At 42.6% G+C, this 14860-nt stretch overlaps 1 protein-coding gene across 2 annotated transcripts in view; it reads left to right on the top strand.

Annotated features, from left to right (window-relative positions):
• The first annotated feature begins 448 nt into the window (after nt 1-448).
• LOC137415187 (carnitine O-palmitoyltransferase 2, mitochondrial-like) overlaps nt 449-14860 on the top strand; it is an 87185-nt gene continuing 72773 nt past the window's right edge. The window contains exon 1 of one of the 2 annotated variants that reach the window (XM_078767913.1): nt 449-489. In XM_078767913.1, coding sequence (XP_078624039.1) covers nt 464-489 — 26 coding nt within the window. In that variant the 5' untranslated portion in view covers nt 449-463. Of the gene's footprint in view, nt 490-3773; nt 3941-14860 lie in introns of those variants that run through there. The other variant, XM_078768063.1, reaches the window with a different exon arrangement.

The raw sequence follows: 14860 nt of genomic DNA, 5'->3' as shown, positions 1-14860 counted from the left end.
ATCTTCAGGTGGTAGACATTGAAGATCCCACAGTGTCCTTTGCGAAGAGTAAGCAAGCTCGAGCTGGCATACTTGCCAAATTCCTGCTCGAACCCACAGGGGCACTGCATCATCAGCACAGCTGCACTGCCAGCAATGATGCAACCAGCAGTCAGCAGCTGCATCCCAAATGAAATGAAACTCTGCTCCAATGCTATGACGTTTTCCGCAATGCAATCAGGAAATAAATTCTGATCTATTTCATTTACAGTGCCTTCAGAAAGTTGTTGTTGTGTTGCCCCAATCAGTTCTGGTTGAACAGACCAAAGGCACGGAGATAGCCAATCGATCTCAGAAGAGCGACCTGGAGATCCCTCACTTCCAAGATGTTGTGCTCTTGTCCACAAGAAGCCAGGACCGCGCAGTCTTCCATGAAATGCTTTCTTGTGTGAGGAGCGGCCTGACAGTGGGGGTTTTGCGAACGATGTCACTGCAGTGTCATATGGAAAGGTTGGTGAAACAGACAACATCTTTACATTACATCATGTGCAGTAAAAGGTGGCTTTACTGCGTACATTACGATCGCTTTAAAAATATATATATTAAGCAGCCTGCTTTTCATATGAAAATATGCAATTTCGTTCATCTCTGTCTGACCGCGATACAATCGGCTATAACTTATCCAATCTCAACCAAACTTGTCAGGGGGCCTCAGGGTCACACGACTGAGGTTGAGCGACTTAACCTATACCCCTACCAAAGGGGGGTCTCTGCCTTGGTCGAACTCCATGTTAAGGTGTATAAATAGCTCAGCATAGCGTTTCGTGGGGGCAGACTACCAACCCGAACTCAAACCTTTTCAAACAGTCGCAACTGAAATTAATTTGGAGCAAACCAGAGGTGTGGTCCATAATGAAGAAGGGTGGCTGTCGCTGGCCGCCGCCACCAGCCGCACAACCCACCAAAGCCATCCGCACGCCCCACCGCCACCATCCGCACGACCCACCGCCACCATCCGCACGACCCACCGCAGCTATCCGCACGACCAACTGCAGCCATCCACACGACCCACCGCAGCTATCCGCACGACCCACCGCCACCATCCGCACGACCCACTGCAGCCATCCGCACGACCCACCGCAGCCGTCCGCACGACCCACCGTCACCACCCGCACCACCCACCGCAGCCATCCGCACGACCACCGTCACCTTATGCACGGGTAATGTACAATATTTGATGTTTAATGTACAATATTTGATGTTTATTGTGCAATATTTGATATTTAATGTACAATATTTGATGTTTAATGTACAATATTTGATGTTTAATGTACAATATTTGACGTTTAATGTGCAATATTTAATGTTTAATGTACAATATTTGATGTTTAATGTGCAATATTTGATGTTTAATGTACAATATTTGATGTTTAATGTGCAATGTTTTTATGTTCAATGTACAATATTTGATGTTTAATGTGCAGTATTTGATGTTTAATGTACAATATTTGATGTTTAATGTACAATATTCGATGTTTAATGTGCAATATTTGATGTTTAATGTGCAATGTTTTTATGTTTAATGTACAATATTTGATGTTTAATGTACAATATTTGATGTTTAATGTACAATATTTGATGTTTAATGTGCAATGTTTTTATGTTTAATGTACTATATTTGATGTTTAATGTGCAATATTTGATGTTTAATGTACAATATTTGATGTTTAATGTGCAATATTTGATGTTTAATGTGCAATATTTGATGTTTCATGTGCAATATTTGATGTTTAATGGACAATATTTGATGTTTAATGTGCAATGTTTTTATGTTTAATGTACAATATTTGATGTTTAATGTGCAGTATTTGATGTTTAATGTGCCATGTTTTTATGTTTAATGTACAATATTTGATGTTTAATGTGCAGTATTTGATGTTTAATGTACAATATTTATGTTTACTATTTGATGTTTAATGTACAATATTTGATGTTTAATGTACAATATTTGATGTTTAATGTACAATATTTGATGTTTTATGTGCAATATTTGATGTTTAATGTGCAATGTTTTTATGTTTAATGTACAATATTTGATGTTTAATGTGCAATGTTTTTATGTTTAATGTGCAATATTGGATGTTTAATGTGCAATATTTGATGTTTAATGTACAATATTTGATGTTTAATGTACAATATTTGATGTTTAATGTCCAATATTTGATGTTTAATGTGCAATGTTTTTATGTTTAATGTACAATATTTGATTATTAATGTACAATGTTTGATGTTTAATGTGCAATGTTTTTATGTTTAATGTACAATATTTGATGTTTAATGTGCAATATTTGATGTTTAATGTACAATATTTGATGTTTAATGTGCTATATTTGATGTTTAATGTGCAATATTTGATGTTTAATGTACAATATTTGATGTTTCATGTGCAATGTTTTTATGTTTAATGTACAATATTTGATGTTTAATGTGCAGTATTTGATGTTTAATGTACAATATTTGATGTTTAATATGCCATATTTGATGTTTAATGCACAATATTTGATATTTAACGTGCAATGTTTTTATGTTTAATGTACAATATTTGATGTTTAATGCACAATATTTGATATTTAATGTGGAATTTTTTTATGTTTAATGTACAATATTTGATGTTTAATGTGCAATATTTGATGTTTAATGTGCAATATTTGATATTTAATGTGCAATGTTTTTATGTTTAATGTACAATATTTGATGTTTAATGTACAATATTTGATGTTTAATGTGCAATGTTTTTATGTTTAATGTGCAATATTTGATGTTTAATGTGCAATATTTGATGTTTAATGTGCAATATTTGATGTTTAATGTGCAATGTTTTTATGTTTAATGTTCAATATTTGATGTTTAATGTACAATATTTGATTATTAATGTACAATGTTTGATGTTTAATGTGCAATGTTTTTATGTTTAATGAACAATATTTGATGTTTAATGTGCAATATTTGATGTTTAATGTACAATATTTGATGTTTAATGTGCAATATTTGATGTTTAATGTGCAATATTTGATGTTTAATGTACAATATTTGATGTTTCATGTGCAATGTTTTTATGTTTAATGTACAATATTTGATGTTTAATGTGCAGTATTTGATGTTTAATGTACAATATTTGATGTTTAATGTGCCATATTTGATGTTTAATGCACAATATTTGATATTTAATGTGCAATGTTTTTATGTTTAATGTACAATATTTGATGTTTAATGCACAATATTTGATATTTAATGTGGAATGTTTTTATGTTTAATGTACAATATTTGATGTTTAATGTACAATATTTGATGTTTAATGGACAATATTTGATGTTTAATATACAATATTTGATGTTTAATGTACAATATTTGATGTTTAATGCACAATATTTGATATTTAATGTGCAATGTTTTTATGTTTAATGTACAATATTTGATGTTTAATGCACAATATTTGATGTTTAATGTACAATATTTGATGTTTAATGGACAATATTTGATGTTTAATGTCCAATATTTGATGTTTAATGCACAATATTTGATGTTTAATGCACAATATTTGATATTTAATGTGCAATGTTTTTATGTTTAATGTCCAATATTTGATGTTTAATATTCAATATTTGATGTTTAATGTTTGATGTTCAATGTACAGGGACTGAGGGATCGAACTATAATATAATTTTACTTTGTTTCGAACTCCGAGGTGTATAGCAGTTGTAATGTAAGCTGAACAAAAGGCGTTTTCCACCTTTACTCTTCAATATTCAAAAGTGGTTTTGTGAACGAACAACTATCTGTGCAATACAAATGTATTTATATCGTTTCGTGTGAAGGAGTTTAAGTGAAGTCTGGCTGATGCTTTCATATGTCAAAACAAGACCGGCACTCGGTGGGGTCCGTGCCGATGCCAGGATGAACAGTTTATGTTTTGTATCCACTGATAGGCCGGATCTGGATTCGGACCTGAACCAAAATCGAATCACTTGTTCTTGTCACCAAACCAACTCGTCCACAACTTTTTGAAACATCGCGCCATCTATCGTTTTGGCCCTATCACAGTATCACAGCATCACTCAATGGTGAAATCACTTTAAAAAATAGAAATACCGGTATCTCTTATCTGGATTAGGATGTGGATCTTCACCAAAATCGAATCAATTTTTCCTTGTCACAAACCCAACCTGTCCACCAAATTTCGTCCGAATCCGTCTCAACGTTTTGAGATATCTTGCTCACAGATACATAGACAGACAGACAAGGGTGAAAACAAAACCTCCGTCCACCTTTGGTGGCGGAGGCAAAAAAAAAAGTTATCGTATCCAGATCCGGATATTCACCAAAATCCAATCAATTTGTCCATGGTCGACGCAACCTGTCCCCTAAGTTTCATTTGAATCCGTCCATAACTTTTTGAGATACCATTATATGCAGTGCATTCAGAAAGTATTCAGACCCCTTCACGTTTTTCACATTTTGTTATGTTGCAACCTTATGCTGAAATCGTTTAAATTCCTTTTTTCCCTCATCAAACTACACTCAATACCCCATAATGACAAAGAGAAAACAGGTTTTTTAGAAAGTTTTGCAAATTTATTAAAAAGAAAAACAGAAATACCACATTGACAAAAGTATTCATACCCTTTGCTGTAACACTTGAAATTTAGCTCAGGTGCCTCCCATTTCTCTTGATCATCTTTCAGATGTTTCTACACCTTGATTGGAGTCCACCTGTGGTAAATTCAATTGATTGGACATGATTTGGAAAGGCACACACCTGTATATATAAGGTCTCATAACTGACAATGCATATCAGAGCAAAAACCAAGCCATGAGGTCGAAGGAACTGCCTGCAGAGCTCAGAGACAGTATTGTGTCGAGGCACAGATCTGGGGAAGCCTACAAAAAAAATTCTGCTGCATCGAAGGTCCCCAAGAGCACAGTGGCCTCCATAACTCTTAAATGGAAGAAGTTTGGAACAACCAGGACTCTTCCTAGAGCTGGCCGCCCTGCCAAACTGAGCAATCGGGGGAGAAGGGCCTTGGTAAGAGAGGTAACCAAGACCCGATGGTCACTGGCTGAGCTCCAGAGATCCTGTGTGGAGATGTGAGAAACTTCCAGAAGGACAACCATCACTGCAACACTCCACCGATCTGAGCTTTATGGCAGAGTGGCCAGATGGAAGCCTCTCCTCAGTGAAAGACACATGAAAGCCCGCTTGGAGTTTGCAAAAAAGCACCTAGAGGCCTCTCAGACTGTGAGAAACAAGATTCTGTGATCTGATGAAACCAAGATTGAACTGTTTGACCTTGAGTTAGGCTTTGACCTTTTGACCTCAAAAATAGTTGGATTCCCAATTCATTGATGCACTTTGTAATTGCTGTTTTATTTTCAAGTTTATAGTTTTCAAGTTAAATTTTCAAGCTGGCCACTAAAGCCAGTCGCCGCCCGGGCATCTTCCGTCGTGCAAAGTCCTTTATGGGCACTTCTGAGCACTCCGCACCACATACAAAGCTTTCATCCGCAGCTCAATGGAATACTGCTCTCCCCTCTGGGCTGGTGCTCCTGCCTCACACCCAGCTCAGCTTCACACTGTTGAAACCAAAGCTTTTAGAATCATTGGTATCTCTCCTGCAAAGAAGCTGATACTGAGGACCTATCACTCACTCACCACTGGCAGGTTTGTGGTCTTTCTGTCTTCTACCGACTCCTCTCAGGCCTAGCTCTCCCAGCTCTGCTTGTGCTTTGTCCCCCAAATATTCCTTCAGGACGCACAAGATCTGCCAGCAACCCAGTTCTGGTGAAACTGCCAAAATAAAGACCCTCTGCTCACCTTCTCTCTTTAATTCCTCTTTTTCCCCACCTCTGGAACAAACTCCCTCACTCTCTTCCATCCCACTCCTTCCTCCAGGTCTTTGAAACAGCTGTTCACCACCATAAGAATCTTCCCCCGTCCAAAACCTTGATCTTTTCTACCCCCGTTAAAACACCCCAAATAAACCTCTTTCAATCTCCAACTTCTTTCCTAAAATGCCTCGTAGTGTTAATTTGCTTTATACCATGTCATCCCCTCCCCTCCCTTCAAGCCCTCTCCCTTTCACAGATCTACCGACATCACTGTTCTCTCCTGTTGTTGTGCTCGTATGTTTCCCTCTCTCTCCCCATCTTGTCTCCCGCTCCCTTTATTGCATGTTTTATGTGTCCGTGCATGTTTTCGTGTTTAATGTGTTAGCTCTTACACGAACCTTGACTCTGTATACAAAAATGGGTGGGAAAGTGATGATATTTCAGATGAAAATTGATGATTTTGGAAGTTTGACCTTGAGTTGACCTTTGACCTTTTGATCTCAAAAATAGTTGGTTTCCCAATTTAATGACTCAATATACAAATGCTATACAATTTTCAAGTCAATCAGATGAAAATGACAATTTTAGAAATTTGACCTCAAAATGACCCTTTGAACTTTGACCCAAAAATCAATAGGTTTCTTCTTCCTTATGAACCACTCCACCATCTGGCGAAGTTTCGTGAAAACCGTTTTAAAATGGTGACCTGTAGGCAATTGACTGAGAGAGAGACAAACAGACAGACAGACAAACAGACAGAATGAAAAATCACTCAGAGCAACACCTGGCAAAAGAGAACAAAGTAGAATGGCAGTCAGTAGAGCATCCTTTTGACCTGAAAAATAATTGGTGGTTGAATTCAGTGACCTGATATGCAAATAGTCTTCAAATTTTAAGTTAATCGGATGAAAATTGACAATTTTAGAAATTTGGCCTTTGTTGACCTTTTGGCCTAAGTTGACCTCAAATATAATTGGTGGTTGGTTTCAGTAAGCTGATGTGAAAATCCTATTCAAATTTCAAGTCAATTGGATAAAAATTGAGCATATCTCACCTTTAAGTTGTTGACCTTTTGGCCTATGCTGACCTCAATAATTGGTCAAAATCAATGACCAAATGCGCAAACCTCTTCTTAAAAGAATCCTCAAATCAAATCCTTAAATCCTCCTCAGTTAAAACAAAACCGTGCCTCTGCAGTGACGACATGTGGTGAGGCTAGCGCAGCGAGCCGATCCAGGGTGTTCATGTTATAAAACAAATGGCGAGCAGTTATGAGAAAACTAAATAACTCGCAGAAAATCTGTGATAATATATCCGAGACCTCAGAGTAAAACTCTTCAGGGAAGATGTGGAATGTCCATGAATCAAAGAGTGTCCAACATCTAATGTGGACTGTGGATGTGGAATGTCTAACATCTCTCGCGAGCGAAAGCACTGGTGAAATATTCAAGTGATAAAATAAAATCCACAACCAGTCACGTAAAAGGTGTTCCTCGAAAATGATGTTGCGTCGGGTACCTCTAATTTGGCAGAACGTAAAATTGAGTTCTTTTAAAGAACGCGTGTCCCTCCCTCATCTCCAAACCATCATCTGCAGTGAGATTTGTCCTCTCTCTGTCCTCTCCCGTTGGGAGACGGTGGCAGGGGTTTTCGACGGTCCACACGGTCTCCACGTTTTTCAAAGTTAAGTCTGTTCACAATTGTATTTTGTCGAAACTGTATTTATCGTTCGGTGTGTGAACTTATAGTGTCCCCCTTGGAAGTTTCTCGGTGTTTATCTTTCATAAATTAATCGTTTGTTTGCCACGTCGCGAGCAAGGCCTTGCAGCCTCAGGCTTCCCCCGTCGAAGGTTGTTCCTTCCTTCGCTGTTTTGCTAGCTTTTTTGATTTCCCCTTCTCCACCAAGCTTCACCAAACATCTACTATTTGTCTAACGTTGTAACCCCCACACCCCCCCCCCAAAAACAAACAAAAAAACAAACAAAAAAAACTTTTATTTCCCTATCTCCTCGTGTGCTTTTGCCTCTGCCCACGTGCGCTGTCTCGCCCCGCCCCCATTTTCCCCTTGCCTTCCACCTTTTGCCCTGTTCAAGTGACTCGTGGTCGTCGCTCTAGGCTTCCTCTCCCCATTGGTATTTTTGTGAATATAACATTGTTCTTCAAAGTTCTGTTTAAATATGTTTCAACTATCCCCTTCAGTGTTTTATTCAGTGGTTTATTACAACACGCTGTTTTTCTTCTTATTTAAAAGGCTCCTTTCAATTTCCTCTTCAACTCATTCCATTTCAAAAAAATATTCAATCTCTTATGATTCAAAATCACTCCATGCTCTAAATTCTCATTCATTCCATCCCTCCTCCATCGTTCTTAAACGAATCGCTAACTTGAAAATCACAACAAACCCAATTTGTTATATATGTTCATCTTTCATTAATCATCCACTTTCTAAACTCCCCCCTTGCCCCTCCCCTTCAAATCTCCCCGCCAACCATCCCTCCCAAATTCTCCCTCCTCCCACCTCCTTTTCAAAGCTGCCTCCTCCCCACTTCCTCTCCCTCCTATGTCATACCTCCACCTCCCCCAACCTTCTACTTTCCTCTGCCCCCCCTCAAACAAACTCTCACTGTGCCTCATTCCATCACCATCAAACCTTTCGTCCTCCTCATCCTTCCCTTTCTTGTAACTCTTCTGTAATCTCTGACACAATATCAACTGCTCTTCCTACATCCCCCTCTCACCCTTCATCTGACCCTACCCCTCCCCTCCCCTGTCCTGCACCCGATGCTCCCCCTATCTCCTCACTAACGGTATGGACCTCAAACATCCGGGGCCTTCGCTCAAACCTGATTGATCTCTCCATTCAGGTTGCTTCTGAAAATCCAGACTTGATCTGCTTAACAGAAACTTTCCTCCTTCAAGATGTCTCTGATTCCTTAATATCTCTTCCTGGTTACTCCCTCCTCCGGTACGATAGACCTGATCCTCGTCCTGGTGGTGGGGTGGCTATCTTTATCAAAAACTCTCTTCCTCACTCTCCCTGCACTGCCCTCTCTCCACCCCACCCACAGGAGTACCTCTGGCTACAGCTTCCTCTCCGCTCCCACCTTTTGTTCATATGTGTTCTGTACCATCCTCCAAACAGTGATGACTCCATTTACATTTCTCTGTCGGACAACATGGACTAACTTCTATCAACTCATCCAAACTCTCTCTTCCTCATATGTGGCGACTTCAACTGTCATCATGCCAGCTGGCTGGGTGTGGGTTCATCTCTCACCAGCCATGGCACCTCAACAAAGGACTTCTGCGACTCATTGGGACTGACACAATCTGTCAATTTCCCGACCCGGATCTCGGTCAATGGAGTATCTTCTCTTCTGGACTTGGTTATGACTAACTTCCCTGCAAATGTCTGCTGCTCTTCTTCTGCTCCAATCGGTTCTTCTGATCATGTGCTTATTAAAGTGGACATCTCACTGGCCATTCTCAGAGAGCCTCCTCAGCGCCGAAGAGTCTGGCATTTCACCCAGGCCGACTGGCACGGTCTGCAAGCAGCCATCAATCAACTGGACTGGTCTCCCACCTCTACTGCCTCTGACATCAATTCTTCCTGGGAATTCTTCCAAAGCAAACTGCTCTCTCTCATGCACAGATTTATCCCATCTCATCTTCAGTTGTCTTACCCTTCCTCCCGTCCATGGTACACTGAATCTTGTGGTGAGGCAGTTGCCTGAAACAACTTGCCTTTGCGTCTTGGAAGGCAAATCCAACTGAAGGCAATCTCAGTTCCTTCCACCAAGCTCGAAACAAGTGTGTTTCTACCCTCAGGAGTGCCAGGAAGCACGATTGTTTTTTTGTTTGTTTGTTTGTTTTTTTTTTTTTTGTATAAAAGATCGAGGCTCGTGAAAGAGCGAACATTAATCACACAGAAAGACAAACAGACACACAAAACAAATAACATCGGGAGCGGTAGACAAGATGGGGAGAGAGGGGGAAGGACACAAACACAACATTTGAGAGCAGGGACCGAGAGACATGGAGACATCGAGAGAACTGTGGGAGGGAGAGGGCTTTGGGGGGAAGGCATGGGAAGGGGGGGGGGGGTGGGAGAGGTATAAAACATATGGACCCTGCCAAGACTTCCAGGAAAGAAGTTGGAATTTCAAACAAGGTGGATCTGGGGTGAATTAGTGGGGGTAGAAAAGATCAAGGTTTTGGATGGGGGAAGATAAGAGATGGTGGTGAACAGCTGTTTTGAAGACCTGGAGGGAGGAGTGTGATTGAAGTGAGTGTGGGAGTTTGTTCCAGAGGCGGGAGAAAAGAGGAATGAAAGAGTGAAAGTGAGCAGAGAGCCGAGATTTCGGCGGTTTAACCATCAGAGGGTGGCTGGCAGATCTTGTGCGACCTGTAGGAATATTTGGGGGACAGAGCACAGAGAGAGCTGGGGGAGCAAGGCCGGAGAGGAGTCGGTAGAAGACAGAAAGACCACCTACCTGCCTGCGGTGAGTGAGTGAAAGGCCCTCAGAGATAGCTTCATCGCGGGAGATTCCAATGATTCTGAAAGCTTTGGATTCAACAGCGTGAAGCCGAGCCAGGTGTGAGGCAGGAGCACCGGCCCATAGGGGAGAACAGTATTCCATTGAGCTGCGGATGAAAGCCTTGTATGTGGTGAGGAGCTCAGGTGTACCTAGGAAGGACTTCGCACGACGGAGGATGCCCAGTCGGCGACTGGCTTTGGAGGCCAGCTTGGAAATGTGGTTTTCCCAAGAAAGATCATGGCAGATGGTGAGACCCAAAAGCTTGAGCGACAGAACTTCTTGGAGAGGATTGTTGAGAAAGTAGATGGGAGGGTTGTCCAGTCGATCTTTTCGGAGAGACATAGTAAGAGTGTGAGATTTGTCAGGACTATCTCTCCACACTCAAGATTGAACTCTCAAACCTGTCTCCTTCCTCCAAATCCTGGTGGCGTCCGGTCAAATCCGTTTCTGGTGTTTGTTCCCCCTCCATCCCCTCCCTTACCTCAAATGGCTACACAGTTGACACCGCACGTGACAAAGCCGAATGCCTCAACTCTGTGTTTGCCTCAAAATCTTGTGTCCCAAACCCATCTCTCTCTCTGTTCCCACCTTTCCCAGTCGAACCCAACTGCTCTTGCACTCTGTGTCCTTCTCTCCTGACAAGGTGGAGAAGTTTTTATCAAACCTCGACTCTGATTCTGCAACTGGACCAAATGGCATCAGCCCTCGGGTCCTAAAATCCTGCTCTGCCGCTCTATCTCACCCTCTCTCTGTTCTTTTCACCCTCTCTTTTGCTCAAGGTCATCTGCCAGCATCTTGGAAATCAGCAAACATTACCGCTTTACACAAAAAGGTGCAAAAACAGATCCTTGCAACTACAGACCAATCAGCCTGCTCCTAATTATCAGCAAAGTCATGGAATCCATCATTGCTTCAGATATCAAATCCTTCCTCTTCTCCAATGGCTTGATCTCTGATCATCAATTTGGATTCAGACCAGGTCATTCTACTCTGGACATGTTGCTTCTGCTGTCTCAACAATGGATTGAGGTCCTCAATGCCAAACAGGAAATCAGAGCTGTCTCAATTGACATTTCACGTGCCTTCGATACGGTCTGGCACCCAGCTCTGCTCACCAAACTCACCTCCTATGGTATTCAGGGAAATCTCCACTCATGGCTTGCGGATTTCCTCTCTGGCCGTAGGCAACGTGTGGCCCTGAATGGATTTCTCTCATCTTCCCATCCTGTTCTGGCTGGAGTTCCCCAAGGTAGTGTTCTGGGCCCTGTGCTATTTCTGGTCTTCATCAATGACCTATCCGACTCTCTGGAAAATCCTCTCTATCTCTTTGCTGATGACTCCACTATCTGCCGCTCCATTCCTCATCCCTCAGATCGGCAGTCTGCAGCCTCCTCACTCTCTGCAGACCTGGACAAAATCACAGACTGGTCAAACAAGTGGAACATGTCTTTCAATCCTGACAAATCTCACACTCTTACAATATCTCTCCGAAAGGACTGACTGGACAACCCTCCCATCTACTTTCTCAAAAATCCTCTCCAAGAAGTTCTGTCGCTCAAGCTTTTGGGTCTCACTATCTGCCATGATCTTTCTTGGGAAAACCACATTTCCAAGGTGGCCTCCAAAGCCAGTCGCCGACTGGGCATCCTCCGTCGTGCGAAGTCCTTCCTTGGCACACCTGAGCTCCTCACCACATACAAGGCTTTCATCCGCAGCTCAATGGAATACTGTTCCCCCCTCTGGGCTGGTGCTCCTGCCTCACACCTTGCTCGGCTTCACGCTGTTGAGGCCAAAGCTTTCAGAATCATTGGAATCTCCTGCGATGTAGTCAACTCCGAGGGCCTTTCACTCACTCACCGCAGGCAGGTTGGTGGTCTTTCTGTCTTCTACCGACTCCTCTCCGGCCTTGCTCCCCCAGCTCTCTCTGTGCTCTGTCCCCCCAATATTCCTTCAGGTCGCACAAGATCTGCCTGCAACCCTCTTATGGTTAAACTGCCAAAGTCTAGGCTCTCTGCTCACCTTCACTCTTTCATTCCCCTTTTCTCCCGCCTCTGGAACAAACTCCCCCACTCCCTTCAATCCCACTCCTCCCTCCAGGTCTTTAAAACAGCTGTTCACCACCATCTCTTATCTTCCCCCATCGAAAACCTTGATCTTTTCTACCCCCGGTAATTCACCCCAGAGTCCTTGCAGTGTTCATATGTTTTATTCCTCTCCCACCTCCCCCCAAGTCCTCCCGATGTCCCTGCTCTCAAATGTTGTGTTTGTGTCCTTCCCCCTCTCTCCCCATCTTGTCTGCCGCTCCCCTTGTTTTTTGTGTTTTGTGTGTCGGTTTGTCTTTTTGTGTGATTAATGTTAGCTCTTTCACGAGCCTCGATCTTGTATACAAAAAAAAAAAAAAAAAAAAAAAAATCGGTGACGTCATTCTCTTCGAAGAAGATCGGCAGAGAAAATTAAAAAATTGCCTTTTCCCTTTCTGAAACCAAGCCTAAAAGAGCACCTCGAAAGAAAAGCACCGAAAAAGTGGAAAAGCACCTAGAAAGAAAAGCATCTCGAAAGTGGAAAAAGTGGAAAAGCACCTCGAAAGAAAAGCACCTCGAAAGTGGAAAAAGTGGAAAAAACTCCTCGAAAGAAAAGCACCTAAAATGTGGAAAAAGTGGAAAAGCACCTAGAAAGAAAAGCACCTCGAAAGTGGAAAAAGTGGAAAAAACACCTCGAAATAAAAGCACCTAAAATGTGGAAAAAGTGGAAAACCACCGAGAAAGAAAAGCACCTAAAATGTGGAAAAAGTGGAAAAGCACCTAGAAAGAAAAGCACCTCGAAAGTGAAAAAGTGGAAAAAGAACCTGGAAATAAAAGCACCTCGGAAGTGCAAAAAGTGCTCGGAAAGTGCACTTCAGCTCTCCCTACCTCTTCCACCTCTTCCACATCTTACCCTACCCCTCCTCCCCCCTGTTCTGTTTCTGATGCTCCCCCTGCCTCTTCATTAACGGTATGGACCTCAAACATCCGGGGCCTTCGTTCAAACTTAACTGATCTCTCCATACAGGTTGCTTCTGTCAAACCAGACGTGATCTGCTTAACAGAAACTTTCCTCCTTTATGATATCTCTGATTCCTTAGTATCTCTCCCGGGCTACTCCCTCCTCCGGTATGATAGACCTGAGCCTCGTCCTGGAGGCGGGGTTGCTATCTTTATCAAAAACTCTCTTCCTCACTCGCCCTGCACTGCACTCTCTCCACCTCACCCCCAGGAATACCTCTGGCTACGGCTTCCCCTTCGCTCCCACCTCTTGTTCATATGTGTGTTGTACGGTCCACCAAACAGTGATGACTCCATCTACATCTCGCTGTCTGATGATATGGACCAACTTCTATCTACTCATCCCAACTCTCTCTTCCTCATATGTGGTGATTTCAACTGTCATCATGCCAGTTGGCTGGGTGTGGGTACCTCTCTCACCAGCCATGGCTCCTCAGCAAAGGACTTCTGCGACTCACTGGGACTGACACAATCTGTCAATTTCCCGACCCGGATCTCAGTCAACGGAACATCTTCTCTTCTGGACTTGGTTATGACTAACTTCCCTGAAAATGTCTGCTGCTCTTCTTCTGCTCCAATCGGATCATCTGATCATGTCCTTGTTAAAGTGGACATCTCTCTGACCATCCTCAGGGAGCCTGCTCTGCGTCGACGAGTCTGGCATTTCACTCAGGCCAACTGGCACGGTCTTCAAGCAGCCATCAATCATCTGGACTGGTCTCCCATCTCTACCACCTCTGACATCAACTCATCCTGGGAATTCTTCCAAAGTAAATTGCTCTCTCTCATGCACAGATTTATCCCATCTCGTCTTCAGTTGTCATACCCTTCCTCCCGTCCATGGTACACGGATTCTTTTGGTGAGGCTGTTGCCCAGAAACAACTTGCCTTCGTCTCCTGGAAAGCAAATCCAATGGAAGGAAATCTCATTTCCTTTCACAAAGCCCGAAACAAGTGTGTGTCCACCCTCAGGAGAGCCAGGAAACAATATCTCTCCGTTCTCAAGACCGAACTCTCTTATCTGTCTCCCTCTTCCAAATCCTGGTGGCGTCTGGTCAAATCCGTTTCTGGTGTTTGTTCCCCCTCCATCCCCTCCCTTACCTCAAACGGCTACACAGCTGACTCCGCACGTGAAAAAGCTGAATGCCTCAACTCTGTGTTTGCCTCTAAATCTTGTGTCCCAAACCCATCCCTCTCTGTACCCACCATACCCAGTCGTACCCTGCCGCTCCTGGACTCTGTGTCCTTTCCTCCTGACAAGGTGGAAAAGTTTCTGTCAACCCTCGACTCTGATTCTGCAACTGGACCCGACGGCATCAGCCCACGGGTCCTAAAATCCTGCTCTGCTGCTCTATCTCACCCTCTCTCTGTTCTCTTCACCCTCTCTTTTGCTCAAGGTCAACTGCCATCTGCTTG

The sequence above is a fragment of the Myxine glutinosa genome, chromosome 1 (assembly GCF_964187855.1).
Source record: "Myxine glutinosa chromosome 1, kmMyxGlut1.1, whole genome shotgun sequence".
Lineage (NCBI taxonomy): Eukaryota > Metazoa > Chordata > Myxini > Myxiniformes > Myxinidae > Myxine > Myxine glutinosa.
This window is presented reverse-complemented; position numbering and strand designations above follow the sequence as displayed.